Source organism: Linepithema humile, chromosome 2, assembly GCF_040581485.1.
Source record: "Linepithema humile isolate Giens D197 chromosome 2, Lhum_UNIL_v1.0, whole genome shotgun sequence".
Taxonomy (NCBI): Eukaryota; Metazoa; Arthropoda; class Insecta; order Hymenoptera; family Formicidae; genus Linepithema; species Linepithema humile.
In genome coordinates, this window is record NC_090129.1 from 27837868 (window position 1) to 27852878 (window position 15011).

General features: G+C 32.8%; 3 protein-coding genes across 9 annotated transcripts; 2 read left to right on the forward strand and 1 right to left on the reverse strand.

Moving 5' to 3' along the window:
- On the forward strand, positions 1-4168 carry LOC105673333 (nuclear pore complex protein Nup54). Of its 4 annotated transcripts, none has more exons than XM_067350259.1 (6): positions 1-280; positions 520-750; positions 1869-2393; positions 2625-3550; positions 3634-3861; positions 3942-4168. In XM_067350259.1, exons 1-6 carry the CDS (start codon positions 181-183, stop codon positions 4062-4064), a joined length of 2133 nt encoding a protein of 710 aa, XP_067206360.1. In that variant the 5' UTR covers positions 1-180; the 3' UTR covers positions 4065-4168. The 4 variants fall into 4 exon arrangements, with proteins under 4 accessions (XP_067206360.1, XP_067206361.1, XP_012224315.2 ...); XM_067350260.1 differs by having other exon boundaries at positions 1872-2393; XM_012368892.2 differs by lacking the exon at positions 520-750 and having other exon boundaries at positions 6-280; positions 1872-2393.
- Positions 4169-4312: 144 nt separating this feature from the next.
- On the reverse strand, positions 4313-8983 carry Etl1 (SWI/SNF-related, matrix-associated actin-dependent regulator of chromatin, subfamily a, containing DEAD/H box 1). Of its 2 annotated transcripts, none has more exons than XM_067350256.1 (12): positions 8748-8983; positions 8246-8427; positions 7857-8041; positions 7546-7774; positions 7095-7428; positions 6737-7011; positions 6530-6667; positions 6102-6443; positions 5726-6027; positions 5440-5652; positions 4899-5005; positions 4313-4830 (listed from the first exon to the last, which is right to left on the reverse strand). In XM_067350256.1, the coding sequence occupies exons 1-12, from the start codon at positions 8839-8841 to the stop codon at positions 4697-4699; spliced, it is 2535 nt and encodes an 844-aa protein (XP_067206357.1). In that variant the 5' UTR covers positions 8842-8983; the 3' UTR covers positions 4313-4696. The 2 variants fall into 2 exon arrangements, with proteins under 2 accessions (XP_067206357.1, XP_012224295.1); XM_012368872.2 differs by having other exon boundaries at positions 7857-8044.
- Positions 8984-9146: 163 nt separating this feature from the next.
- LOC105673340 (lysophospholipase D GDPD1-like) lies at positions 9147-13826 on the forward strand. Of its 3 annotated transcripts, none has more exons than XM_067350261.1 (7): positions 9147-9657; positions 9785-9827; positions 10366-10547; positions 10621-10844; positions 10952-11085; positions 11162-11279; positions 11365-13826. In XM_067350261.1, the coding sequence occupies exons 1-7, from the start codon at positions 9534-9536 to the stop codon at positions 11488-11490; spliced, it is 951 nt and encodes a 316-aa protein (XP_067206362.1). In that variant the 5' UTR covers positions 9147-9533; the 3' UTR covers positions 11491-13826. The 3 variants fall into 3 exon arrangements, with proteins under 3 accessions (XP_067206362.1, XP_012224329.1, XP_067206363.1); XM_012368906.2 differs by having other exon boundaries at positions 9198-9657; positions 10624-10844; XM_067350262.1 differs by lacking the exon at positions 9785-9827 and having other exon boundaries at positions 9519-9657.
- The last annotated feature ends 1185 nt before the right edge of the window (positions 13827-15011 follow it).

Consider the following 15011-nt stretch of genomic DNA (forward strand, 5'->3'; position numbering starts at 1 on the left):
AACGAATATCATAAGGAAATATACGGCATGCTGGATCTAGTTATATATGTCTATGGTTTGTCGCACGTGCAGACGGCCATGTTGCAAGTGGTAAATTCGCAATTGTCCGTAAGATCGGATGTAATTGCGCGCGTCACGAAGCGGATACAGTGTTTTAACTAAGAAAATAATACAACGGAAATGTCGTTCGGCAGCGGTTTCGGAGCATCAACATCGACACCTGCACCCACGTTTGCTTTCGGCACCACACCAGCTTCTACAGCGACGCCAGTTAAACCCGGTAAGCCATGTTATTTGAGATAAAATTAGTAATTTTTCGTCTGTTTTGTGCTATATCTTCCCTTTTATTTCTGTAATTTCTATTTCTTTATCAGATATGGGAATATTAACGATATCTACATATATTCTGTATATAAATGCTTCAGTGGTTTTTGCATGACAACTTCGAGGTTATGAATAATATAAACGCACTGTAATAAGAATTTTTTCACCAATTTAAATTTTGAAACATGTTGCAAGCACAAATGATCCGCAAGGCACTATGCGAAAGACTAGCTCTTCAGTTGTTTACGGAACTACCACTGGTTGTAATGGTTGTACCAGAAGTCTTGTCTAAACCTAGCAAGGGTTGGTTTATACCACTACATTCTGGACTGCACTCCGTGTCTCTTTTCGTGAAGAAAGCGTGCCTGCTCCTGGATCTCGCAATTATGCACGCCGTAATGCAGCACATCAATAATATAATTAAAAGTACAATCAGCAAGATTAATAGTAATGTGGAACGTTTCGTGTATCCATTAGACATAATAGTTTCAATTGGAGCTAATGTAGTGTGATTAGTGTCGAGTATCGTGTGTAACTCAGTGTTGAGAGCAGTGACTTTTCCATTAGGTACAGTATCTTCTGGATAATACATTTCATTTGGAATTTTCCCAAGTGTGGTCATCATAGTTTCTGCAGTTGCATCCTGTGTAAAGAAAATTGGATCAAATTATAAAATCACACAAAACATGATGAAACAATTATATATAGACAGAGAAAATGAATTATGTACCCCAATTATCATATCTGTTGTACCAAGTTCGTTTAAAATTTCAGTGGAAGAATCATGTATTGACTTTATATGACGAAGGATGATTTTAGTGCTGGACATAGAACCTATTTTTAGTGTATCGTGTGCCACTTGTGCATAGAAGCTGCTCTATTAATAATTTAATGTACACTGATTTAAAAAGTTTGTCTCATATTTTATGTTGTAACTCATTTCTTTTTTACTTTTAAATATTACCTGCATTTTATTCTGTTGATTTAAAAATGTCATATTGCACTGTAATGTTATATTATTGTATGACTAACTGTTGAATTTCTGAATATTGAAACTTCAATAAGTATTCCAAGTCATAATATGATTTCTAGACAGTTAAGTGTCTATATACCTTTCAATGTATATGATGAACGTATATGAACACTTAGATATAAGTATTATATTTAAAAATATTCATAAAATATAAGCAACAAAGAATGTCACAATAGCAAACATCTTTAACATATCTTAAATTCATATTAAACAAAAAAAATCAGATATTGATTGATATAGATTAATGGCAAAATTCAGAGCAATGCTCATTAGTAATATTAATCACTGTACTAATTTAGCATAGTGATTCATTATTAGTTTTAATTTTTATTTGTACATCAATAATTTTTGTGTGATAATATTGCTAAGTGTCAAAAGTATGAATAATTTTATTGAAAACTTATAATTTATATCTTTAATTGATGAGTAAATGTCAAGCAAGTTTTAATATTTCTTTCTTGCAGTTTTTATCGAAAGCATTAATCTTTCAAAAACAAATTTTAATCCAAAGTAGCAGGATTTGGAACTCCGTCCTTTGGATTTAGTACACCGACCACTTCAACGCCAAGTTTGTTTGGTACTCCGTCGACTCAAACCGCTGGATTTGGCGCTGGGACTGGATTTGGGACTCCAACATCTGCTGGATTCGGTAGCACGCCAGCAGCGACGGGCTTCGGATCTACACCTACATTTGGTACTGCATCGACTAGTGCCTTCGGTTCAACGCCAGCTTTCGGCAGTACTCCCGCTTCTTCTGCAACCACTGGATTTGGTACAACTTCAACTTTTGGCAGTACTCCTGCTCCCACAACTGGTTTTGGTGGATTTGGAACAGCGACGACAACATCGTCGTTAAGTTTTGGAGGTTTTGGTGGATTTGGCACAACCACTACTACATCCGCCCCTAGCCTGTTTGGTGGATTCGGTACTACGAGTACTGCTTCAACAGGCTTCGGCACATCTACAGGTTTCGGTGCTTTTGGAAACAAACCAGCTACCACCAGTGTCACTACCGGATTTGGTGGATTTGGGACAGGTAATGCATGATTTGTATGTTTATTGGTTTCCCTAGGGATTATAAAATCATCTATATTCTTTATATTTTGTATCATCTTAAATTACATTCCGACTTTTCTCCCTTATGTACTCTCACGTCTCTAATTTGCCTGCACATAACCTATCTTCTCTCTTTAATACATGACATTTTATACTATTTTTCATATATTTCCTTATACTCTTTTATTTTTAACATATTACGTATTTTCAGGAACAGGATTCACTGGGTTTGGCACTGGACTGACACAGCCTCAGCAGCAGCAACAACAACAACAGCAACAACAACAACAACAACAACAACAACAATCTGCAAATAGTGTATCAGAAGCTCTCTATAACGCTGTGTTCAATTGTCAATTATACAATGACGAGCGAGATAACACTATTGCCAGGTGGAATCTTATTCAAGCATTATGGGGTGTAGGAAAAGCTTATTACTCTGTAAACGCCCCGCCTATAGATTTCACTCAAGAAAACTCGTTGTGTAGATTTAAGGCTATCGGGTACAGCCGTATACCCGATGCTGATAATAACGATGGTCTAGTGGTGCTGTGCTTCGGTAAGAAAGAAAAGGACGTACAAGACGGAAAGCAACAATTAGTCGTATTTCTGAATGGCTTGTTGGGCAACAAGCCCAATCTAACTGTAGCTGTCGATAACGTGAAATCAACAGGAGAGACTAAAAGTCAAGTGACGGTATATGTATCGGAAAAAGGAATCACTGGTTCTTACAGAAAAATTCCTGCCAACGAGTTGGTTGCGTACCTATCGCAGGTTATGCAAAAGCAACAATTGGTGCAAAATGGAGTTGAAGATATATTTCCTTTGGTAAAACTTGATCCGTCGCAGCTGAAGGAGTATCTGGATAATCCACCTTGCGCGATCGACGCCAGATTGTGGAAGCAAGCGCAGCTGGATAATCCCAATCCAGAATTGTACATACCAGTTCCTATGATCGGCTTCCAGCAAGTCAAGCACAGATTAAAGTGTCAAGAAGAGGAGACTGCTAGACATCGAGCGTTTTTAGACATGGCAGCAGAAAAAATACAGGGCTTGCAGAGGCAGCACACAGCCACGCAGGCCAGACTCAAGGAACACAGACGCACATTACTGGAACTTCAACACAGAGTTTTGCAGGTATTGCTGCGATTAATTACTATTCACTAATTATCATCGCATGTGTCGTTTCCGTTTGTAATAACATAAATTTTATATGAAAGGTTCTAGTTCGGCAGGAGATTACGCGTAAAGTAGGATTGTCCTTGCAACCGGAAGAAGAAGCTTTAACGCGGAGATTCGAAGTGATGCATTCGCAAATCAGTGCGCCGACACAATACAAAGGCAGAATTAGTGAAATGCTTTCTCAGCTCAGAATGAGGCGACACATCGATATTCAAAACCAGGAGAGGTATACAATGGATCCTATAGCGCAGGATGATATTAAAACGGTAAGATTTTTTTTTTTTTTTTTTTTTTTTTTTTCAATTTAATTTAAGCGGAAATACATAAACCTTTTTTTCCTTTTTAGTACCTAAGTATGGAGCAGCAGGGCATGGCGCAGCTTATTGCGACAATAAATGCTGATCTAGAAAGTTTAAAAATTATTAAAGATGGAATGTCCGATCTTTTAATGAGTCAAAGTATATCCTGAAGATTGTAAGATGTAATAAAACGTTTTCACATGCCTTTTGTACAACTAAAAACGATAGATTTATCAATATGATTGATAATATAGACTTCTGGCTGATATTTAAATGAACGTGGTTGTGTAAATCATTTCTATTTTTTCATAAAACTGCTGTATATTTATTTTATTTACGTGTATTCTACAACCCTTATACATTTGAATGCTATATCAATGAATGATTGAACTTAAAGATAAGATTATTACACGACACCTCCGCGCGATTTTATACGAAATCTTTTTTTTTTTTTAATATTAAATTATTTGCTCATTGTGCTGAAGATTGGATTTTTTATGCACGTGGCAGTTTTTCTTTGCTAAAAATTTGCTATATAAATAAGAGTACATAAAATGTACTGTACAACAATGAAACAAAATATACATGTAGATAAATAAAGGAGCGATAGACTTGCAAAATCGCAAGAGAGATTAAGTGTATCATGATTGTACTTCATACATAGGAAACATACAAATTGTGTATGTGTGTGTGTGTGTGTTATATATTTCCACATTGAGTCGTTGAGTTATAATTAAATACTTGATATTTTATAAAATGGAATATATAAAAAAATTATGATTATTATAAATAAATTAATTTCTTATTTACAATTTTTATCACTTTCTATATCAGATTCCTTATTTTTCGTCGACGGTAAAGATTTATTGTGAACATCCTGGCCTATAGTCATTTTTAATAATTTTAGAACAGATTTCTTGTCCGCACTTTCATTTTCTGAGAACACAGAATGCATCTTGTTAATTTCTTTATAAATTATGAATTAAAAGATTTTGCATTTTTACCTTCAGTTTCAGTGATTTGTTGTTCGAGATGCAATTTCTCTTGAGCTATCTCGTACATGTTTTCCTCTATCGTGCCTTCGCTTAATAATCTAATTATAGTAACTGGTCTGTAAAAAAAATTCAGTATTCTTTCAATACACTTTTTTTTAAACGAATAATATGAGGCGCACACTTTCTGAAATGTTTAAGGGGATCCTGAAGTCGTCTGTTTTACCGATTTCTTTTAAAAACACTTTTTGGCTGTATAGAATGAAAAATTCTTTTCTGTAATTAAAGTACACATGTTAATACAAACGGTTGATTTGAAAGAATTTTTCATTCCACGCAGCCAAAAAAAAGAATTTTACGCTAAAAATAGAAGGAAAAGAATTTTACGCTAAAAATTGAAGGTAAAACAGGTCGATACCTGGAATGAAAAAACCTTTAATTACAGAAAAGGATTTTTCATTCTACACAGCCAAAAAAGTATAGTGTTTTTAAAAGAAATCGGTAAAACAGACGACTCCAAGATCCCCTTAAGATCTTTCGCGGCGATACGCACTTATTTTGCCCCACTCGATGACATCGATCTTCCGCTTGCTTATCATTATAAGGATTGAAATCTATATCGTGAATTATAACTGTGTCGGCAGCTGTCAAATTGATTCCCAAACCACCGGCTCTTGTGGATAACAAGAATACGAATATATTTGGCTCTTGCGTGTATTCGTTTATCAGAGTTTGTCTTTCAGTCACGGGTGTACTGCCATCGAGTCTAAAACATAAACATATTATAGTTGAACTGAGATGGCATAACCAAAATAATCTTGTAAGTAATTAGCGCAAACCTTAGAAATGTATGTCCCCTAATAGCTAAATACTCTTCGAGTATATCCAGCACCATAGTAAATTGGCTAAAAATGAGCACTCTGTGACCATCCGCTTTCAATTGCGGCAACAATTCGTCCAGTTTCCTCAATTTGCCAGCTTGAGGAATGAGTTCCTGCGGTAAGCCAAATCCGGCCACACTTTTGTACATGCGTGTTAATTGATTTAACTGATAGTCTGACGTCCAAATTAGATCCTCAAAGATGTATTCCGGATTCTCCTGTTTGTAACCTCGCTCCTTCGCCAATCTACTCGCTATAGCCTAATTAATGCATTGATAAATCCGATTAATCTCAGGAATTGATTAAAAAGTAGCTTTTTAGATTGCACACATACCTTAAGTTTCTCCTCGTCGTAATAATCACGTACAAGAAGAGGATGATTGGCAAGCTTTCTCAATTGCATCATCATGCCGGTTCCACTTTCATTCGCATCTGCAATCTCACTGTCCTTCTCTTGTGCAATTCTTTTTGAAAACTGTGCGATTAATTTGTTGTACATGCTTTGCTGCTTTTCGATTAACGCACATCGCATTATCTCTTCCTTCTTATGCGGCAAATCGCGTAGAACTTCAGTTTTAAGCCGTCGAAGAACGAATGGCTGCATAATTTTCTTTGCCTTCTTGACCTGTTCTCTTTCGAATAACGGTTGCTCCCCGTCCTTTTTATCGCCTGTTTTCTGACAATTTATTTTGGAATATGAACAATGACTTATGCGAAACAACCGATGCGGTTTGTAATAACAGTAATAATTTCATGACTTACAGGAGTTTTGGAAAATAAATTTTTCAAAGAAGTCTGTTTGCCAGCAAATAGTGAAGGCATTACGAATATTAGCAAAGACATTAATTCCAGTAAGTTATTTTGTAGAGGTGTACCAGTCAGCAAGATTCGATGTTTAGCCTTTAAAAAGAATTGACACGTTACAAGAAAGCCTTTTCGCACGTATGTGTATGTATGCTAAATACGTACGTTAATTCTCACAAGATTTTCATATCTAACGGTGCTCATATTCTTCAGCATATGAGCTTCGTCGAAAATCACATAATTAATCGGCATAACGCGAAACAATCTACGCTCCTCCGGTGTGCTGCAGATTAAATTGTACGTAGTCAATAAAACATCGACGTCATCAAGCTCGCCATTCCGCCAGCCCATTCGCATTTCTTTCCGTTCATCTTGAGAGCCGTAATATTGTACAACCTTCAAACCGGGTGACCATTTTTCCAACTCGTTCCACCAATTTTCTATACGAAAAAGAAAAAAATAATGTTAAAGATACCACAAGAGCCTATTTGCCGACTAAATATCGCGGAAGGCGATATATTACCCATAGTCGAACTGGGAACGACAATTAAATGGGGGCCATCCTTTTCGTCAAGCAGGCCGGATTCTCTCAGATATGTGAGAAATGCTATGACTTGTACAGTTTTTCCCAAACCCATCTCGTCGGCTAATATGCCGTTCACGTTATGCGCGTGCATAACAGCAAGCCAATTCAGACCAACCATTTGGTAAGGAGCTAATGTTAAATCTGGCGATAATGCTTTCGGCTGCTGCGTTATGGCTGACGCACCGGCAGCTACAGCTTTTTCCATATTGGCGGACAAATGCAGGCATTTTTTCATAAGATTTTCTATTACATTCCGCGTCGACAGCAATACCTTCGTGCATGTAAAAAATAAAATTAATCGCACAATTTTGTGGAAAAATTTTTTAATATATAATAAAAGTCTTGATCTTTTGGTAATTGAATAAAAAATGAATAATAAAATACATACGTCAGCTGCATTTAACAAGTCTGTGTCTAAGTACTTTGTGTTTTTGAATTTATTCACTAAGTCTCTCCAATCGTCAAATGGTCTTGATTCTATAATAGCATTGGCTTTCTTTTGAGAACATTGAGACATAAGAAGCAATTCTGAAGGCAGAGCAGTTTGCATAAATTCTAAAATAGCCTTTTTATCATCAGTGAATTCATTAGATATTTCTACATCTGAGTCTTCGTCGCTGTAAAATAATATCATTTATAAATTTATCTTAAAATTATACATCTAATCATACAAGTCAAAATTATTGCAAAATTATATACCTATTAAATACTTTGTCTTTATAATGTCCTTCATCCGAATCAACATCCACATCTTCATCTTCATTTAATTTTCTTCTTTTCTTCTTGTTAGTTTTTCTAGATACCGAACTTCTCTTCTTATTATTCTTAAGTGCCTCCTTGGCTTCTTCGACATCCCAATTGGCATCACAAAGTGTTTTATGTATCTGCTAAAAAGATCTCACATGTTTAAAATAATTTAGATAAAAATTGCACCCTTAGCTTTGTTTTATAATTAAAAATAATGATAATTTAATAATACAAATGTCTTATCTAATGGAAAAGATAAAGATTTGTGTAAAGCTGTATAATTATTTAAATAATTTATCAAGATGAAAAAAACTGTACTAAAAAAATCTGAATGTACTCACCATTACATCATTTTGTGGATATAAAGTTCTCAGGTATTTAAACATATGCTCTTTATCTTTGATATTACAATCTGAACTTGATTTAATTGGACTACCAATATCACTGTCACTATCTTCAATGCGGTTTACAAATTTACGGCGTGCTTGTGTATCCGAACTTACCAAATTGCTATCGTCATCAGCTAAAATAAAAAAAATAACATAAAATAACGTATAAAATTTTCGCTTCTGATAACAAATAATATTAATATTTATGAAATAAAAAAAAGATTTCAGAAATATATTCTACAATGTTGTAAATGTGAATTTGTATGCAATGAATCCATTTATACCAAATACAAATAAAATTACTTTACTCCAAATTAATCCTTAGATATTAAATTGTCAAATTAGAATGAGCATTTAATATGAATATTATTCATAAGAATATTAAAAAAAAAAACAAAGACAACGCGAATCGGTTACATCGATTAACAATAGCGAGAAATGCGTGAGTTCTTACACATGTTCATTGTCTTCGTTCGTCTTTTTTGAATGCGAAATTGCCGCAAAGGGTTGGTACTCGTATCTGTTTTAGGCGAATTCGATCCGGACATCGCGTTAATCGAACGAGGGACGCTGGCAAAAATGCATGTTTGCGGAGAAACTTTCGAATTCGAGTTTGGCAGATATATAAAAGAGCGGTTCCGAACGCGTCCAACTACATATGTAGAAATGTATAGACCGGACTCTATAGCACATCCGCCAGGATAATATTATGCCTGATTTTCATATAAGATCGTCTAACGTTCAGAAATATTTGCAATTAAGTGACGGAATCGTTCAAGTGGAGGAATAAATCGAGTGCACATATAAAATTTGTTAAAAAATTAGTTTTAATCAAACAAAAATTATTTAAGCAATAAATTTCAATTTTTGACACGACAGCGGGATTCGTATCATTTTCAAATTATTGGCTGAAAAGTCATTAATAAGCGATTTCAACTGTTTCTCACTCGAAAGATACTCGCCTCTTATCGTTATCAACATTTTTTCGGCCGAGTTATCGCAATCTTTTTCAATTGGCCGATTGCAACGCTCGTGGAGAAAAAAGTCGCACGTTTGCATAGAAACTGCATACTCGTGATCGTGTCAGAGCGCAGCTCTCGTGAACGCGTTATTTGGGGACGGTCAGGGACGGGGATTTCTCACTTGTGTCGTCTGCTCTCTTCATTTATATTTGTGTATTACTGTCTAGCAGCGCGCCGAGTACATATCGTTATGCTCGATAGCGGTTGAAGGAGCGAGGATGTTGCTGTACACGCTAATCGGCGGCTACATGCTCACTTCGGTGATACTGTTCAAATATCCTACTTTGTTGCATAAAAAGAAGAAAGTGAAATTTCTGTGCCAGCACATCAGCCATCGGGGTGGTAAGTCGCCCTTTGTTTACCATCAGATTTTTCTCGGGATCTTCTCGCGCACGATCGATGCGATAAGATATGACAGTTCCTCCTCTATGCAATGTCATTGATTTTTCTATGTATAAACTGTTTTTAGGAGCAGGCGAGAGCTATGAAAACACAATGTGCGCATTTAAACGGTTAGTTGAAATATTTATTTAAGGCTTGTTCGTGTCAGAGCTGCAAAATTTTATTAGTATTAGTGTCAATTAATCAAATGGGGATGAAAACCAAGTTTTTTTAATTCACTGAGTGCATAGATTAATCTATACAATGTATAGATTACATCTATGCTCTCAGTCAATTTAAAAAAAAAAACCTGACTTACACCACTACAGCTTTTATCTTCTCAAATCATTGTCAAATATGCACACATACATTTCTGATGATTTTATTGGAAATTTCACATACGTTACAATACATTAATTATATAATATACAGAGTTTAGAAAAAGTATTAGATCTTCCAAATACTTCAAAAGCTAAGTTGAATACAAAAATTGTAGTGTTTTATATATGAAATGTTGATGTCAATTGGAGTAACTTTATCAAGATTATGCAGAAGTCACACTTTGAATTTTTTAAAAGCAAAGAATTAATATTTGCTTATATATTTAAATTGTGTTAATGTAATAATTATATTCATAAGTGAAATTAAGGTTTCTATTTACAATTGTAGAGCGGTGGCTATTGGAACTCAAATGTTGGAATTGGATTGTCATCTTACCAAGGATGGAGAAGTAGTGGTGTCTCACGATCAGAATCTCTTGCGTAGCACTGGTGTGGATAAAAATATTTCCGAATTGAATTACAAAGATTTGCCACTCTTAAAGCAACGTTTGCCAATTGACTTTGATCCAGGTATTGTTATTTGTTATTTTAAGCAAAATGATACTTTTAAACAGAATTATTTGAAAACTACAGTTGAATATAGCAGATGTGGAGTATGTCGGTTCTCCAAGAGAAGAAGATCGGCAATTTGCGCTATTACAAGAGGTCTTTGAAACATTTCCCGATATTCCTATTAATATTGATATTAAAATCAATGATGATCGACTTATATCAAAAGTTTCTGATCTTATTAAACAATACAATAGAGAAGAATACACAGTTTGGGGAAATTTTAGCGATGAGGTCACACAGAAATGTTATAAAATGGTATGCATAAGAAGCTAAATATTTTTTGTACAGCTAATAACATTTATTTTTGAGAAAAACAAAGCTGTATGTAATAAATAAAACTAATAATCTTTGTCTTGTTACAGAATCCAAACGTTAACTTGTTATTTTCAATGCAACGTGTGACAATGTTAATATTTCTTATGTATACTGGTTTATTGCCGTTTATACCATTAAAGGAAACGCATCTTGAAATTTTCTTACCTTCAATCTATTTACGGTAATTAAAATATTTTAATTTCTTTATGGTTACAATGGAAAAATATAAACGTAAAATTTTCTTTCTCTTTTTTTAGACGCAAAGGTGGCCCAAGCTCAACATTTTTACCACTGGAAAAATTGGTAGTGCGTACAATTAATGTGTTATTAATGAGACCATGCTTATTTAATCATTTAAGAGCACGGGGCATACATGTAAGTATATTTTACATTATAATTAACATAATTATATATTTAATTATAATCTAACATTATTGACTGTCATTATTGTTTGCGCAAGGTTTACTTTTGGGTTTTAAACAAAGATGAAGAGTTTAAAAAAGCATTCGAGTTGGGAGCGACCGGTGTAATGACGGATTATCCAACAAGATTGAAATTATTTTTAAAGAATCATAAAATGGAGTGAAGTATGGAACACAATTTTAAAGAGTGCACATCAGATATCATGAACTAATTGAAAAAATTTGCGGAATTATTCACATCTGAAAAGAGATATCTGCCATAATAAGCCAGAAGATATATAAGCTGTACAGGAAAACAAAGTAGTATATTTTTTATAAGGAAAGCAGAACTACTTGTTTACGTTCTGTGCATAAATGCCAACTTAAAAAAGATTTGCCGTAATTGCGACTTGTACAAATCAATTTGTTAGCAAAATTGAACATACAATGTACTGCACATTGTAGTTTACTACATCACCATTAATCATGCAGGCATCCATTCATGGAATAAGATTGATGTTTTAGCTCCGCGGTCTTTTCAATTTTTTATTTTAGTTTTTTTACTTTAATAAGATATATATATGTATATATATCTAATGAGGCTTATTATTTTATGTGATGACTAGTTTGGAAGTATAAAATAACATCAGTATAAATAATTATTTTGCACATAGTGCAACACGTAGTTTATCTAATAATACTTTGGCAATTAGTAATTTAATCTGACAAAGTGATTTTTATACAGTATACAGCAGAATTATAATACGCACTTTGTTATCTAATTTGTTACTGGAATCTATCCACGGTCTCAGACTCCATGTATTGGAATCTACTCGTTTGTGGGATAAGCATGCTTTTGTCTCCTCATAAACCAAAGAACTGATATTTTCTACATGTAGTCTACGTTCCTTCCCAAAACTTTTTATTTATGATATATTTTTTCATACTCAGATTTATTGTGAGGAAACAATTCGCACGTCCTAATAAAGTCTGCATGCATATCCCAATTTTTGGTACAAAAAAAAAAATACCTATTGATTACTATATCTCTCTGGGGCCAGTATTAGCTTAGCCCAGTATTCAAAGGCTTCAAATAACATATAGTCTGATCTATGGTGCATTTGTTAAATAATTTTGAACATTTTCATAGATTCATGAAGAGTACATTTTATGTGAAAAAGAGTAAAATCGAGCTATGCAGATCGTGATATGTCTTTAGTATACATATATGAGTGTGATATAAGAAATTCCCTTTTCGTGAAATGAATGTGATAAAAGTAGTATCAGTATCATAATATTAACAAACTAAAATTGAAAGCTATATATATGACTAATCATAACATGTAAAAATATAAATTTATATACACTTGCAAATATTGTATTGATGAGTATGATATTTGCACTGTATCTATATGATAGTTATGGCATGATACCAGTATTAACTTTGTGTAAGTTAATATGTTGGATATACTTCAAGATTTATTGTTCTTTAATGTTGTGAACACGTCTTTGAAATATGTCATACATATTAAATTATATCATGTATTTGCATACAGGGCATTTTACAGCTAATATAACTTGTATAATTGTCTATATGGATATCTATATGTTAAATGTACTTTTCTAATCTTTTAAACATAGAAGCGGTACACTGAACGATTAAACAAACATTATGTTAACATATTTAACTGCAGCTTGCACATTTATAAGATGTAATAATAGCATCTTTTCTAACTCATTATACGTGTTACATATAATTTATATAATTAAACTTTTTTTATAAAAGATCGGTATGTATATGTGCCATTATATATATATATATATATATATATATATATATATATATATGGCAATATACATATATAAATAAGAATATCAATACATAAATATAAGATTACCAAAGAAAAAAGATGGAAGATATCAATATTTATGGTTATAAAAAATAAGAAAGATTATATACTGTATGTTGTCTCATGGAATAGTCGTAGAATTCATGTGATGTTATTTTTATTTAACATATTTATAACTTTACTTTATCAAAAAAATTGTTATTGAAGTTTTTGATGATAAACTTATAAATCATTGTCGGTGTCTAATGTCTTTCAACAGCATAAATACTCTTCTATTTATGCTACAAATAAAACATAAAACTTTGTCATTTTTTTTACAATTTAATAACTGCGTTCACAAATTTTATGCACATATATAGATATCAAGAAAAAAGAAATCACGCAGTCAAAATTATAATTTAAGCAAATCGTCTATTTGATCTGATAAACATATTTCATACAGGGAAGATTAAGTAAATAATATACTAAATTTTGTTAAAATTATTTATTTCTATTAATCAACATATATAAATATATTAAACTATAATGAAAATGTTTTACAATGAATGTTAATTATAAAAAAAATAAAAACTATGTACAAATTCATGTACCTTTGTACTTGAAATTAACTTTTATGTATTTGTAAGCTCAAAGTTTATAATATAAGTTTTCATTCTATGGTAAATAAAGAATGATTGTTCTTTACCCATATAAAATCTATATAAAATTTCAGTGGACAGGCAAAAAATATAATTTTCTCTTTTCTGGTTTTTTTATCCATTTCTTTATTTTCTAAGCTTCTAAAATTTATATTTTTACGAAAAAAAGTTACAATTGTGACATAAATAAAAATACATAAAATTAAAAAATAGCTAATATATTATATCAAAAAATAGAGATATTAGTTTATGCAGAATGTCTTAAATCCCATGTGTCTAATATACTAATGAAAATATGTAACAAATATTGATATTTCAATAATTACATTATAAAATGATGATGATTGACATGTTGGCTCTTCAGTAAAATGTACTGATTGTTGTATAATACACTAGAAGATTAACTGTAAAAATAAATGCTGAATTGTTTAATTCTACAGTACTGTATGAAAATTGTATGCTGACTCATATAACTTGGCGCCAACATATTAATGTTTGATTCATTGTTCAAAATTTAATAGAGAGACAATTATATATCCAAGTTTAAGTGCGTAACTTTACACTTGGAAGTTATAAAGACCTTAATATTTACATAGATTCACTTGACGTATTCTTTTCTGATTGTTCCTTATACTCGCATTTATGATATATATAATTTTGTGATTTCTCACTATTGTCTATCATCGTTATTTTTCGATATACAAACACTTTGCCTTTACAGTAGCGACAGTGTCTGTTTGAGGGGTGTAAATTATTGAAGTGCTTCTTTATGGCAGCTTCGCTTCCTATTATGTCGTTATTGCAATCGTCACAATGAACGTGTAGCTGCCGAAATCTCTCGTGAACGGAGTCTGTGACGACACGATCTTCGCACTCCTGATGATGACCCGCAGTGTTTTTGTCGTTTGCCATAACCTGTTTGGCAGACATCTTGCATCTGCAATTAACATTGTTCAATTACTGTATACATAAAATGTGCCTATAAAACTTTTATTCCCAACGCTTAACGTCTATTGCACTCAAGAAATTTATTCCAGCAAATGACATGAATCGTCACATAGAGGTTAGAAAATGTATAAAAATTTTATCCAAATAATGACATACGTTGCATTATTATCATGTACTCTAACAATATTCACATATTATTCTTCTGTTACAATCGCATTTTAATTAATTACCTTTATATATGTCTCAATACAAATATCTTATAATGCGAAA

What these genes read in the sequence shown, in the direction of transcription:
- LOC105673333 (XM_067350259.1), top strand. Translation starts at nt 181, where the DNA reads ATGTCGTTCGGCAGCGGTTTCGGAGCATCAACATCGACACCTGCACCC. An exon ending in AGCGACGCCAGTTAAACCCG is followed by an intron (nt 281 to 519) that starts GTAAGCCATGTT and finishes ACATGTTGCAAG; the next exon opens with CACAAATGATCCGCAAGGCA. An exon ending in TTCAACACAGAGTTTTGCAG is followed by an intron (nt 3,551 to 3,633) that starts GTATTGCTGCGA and finishes TTTATATGAAAG; the next exon opens with GTTCTAGTTCGGCAGGAGAT.
- Etl1 (XM_012368872.2), bottom strand. Translation starts at nt 8,841, where the DNA reads ATGTCCGGATCGAATTCGCCTAAAACAGATACGAGTACCAACCCTTTG. An exon ending in AAAATCTTGTGAGAATTAAC is followed by an intron (nt 6,668 to 6,736) that starts GTACGTATTTAG and finishes TTCTTTTTAAAG; the next exon opens with GCTAAACATCGAATCTTGCT. An exon ending in AGGGGACATACATTTCTAAG is followed by an intron (nt 5,653 to 5,725) that starts GTTTGCGCTAAT and finishes TTTATGTTTTAG; the next exon opens with ACTCGATGGCAGTACACCCG.
- LOC105673340 (XM_067350261.1), top strand. Translation starts at nt 9,534, where the DNA reads ATGTTGCTGTACACGCTAATCGGCGGCTACATGCTCACTTCGGTGATA. An exon ending in ACAATGTGCGCATTTAAACG is followed by an intron (nt 9,828 to 10,365) that starts GTTAGTTGAAAT and finishes TTACAATTGTAG; the next exon opens with AGCGGTGGCTATTGGAACTC. An exon ending in TAAGAGCACGGGGCATACAT is followed by an intron (nt 11,280 to 11,364) that starts GTAAGTATATTT and finishes TGTTTGCGCAAG; the next exon opens with GTTTACTTTTGGGTTTTAAA.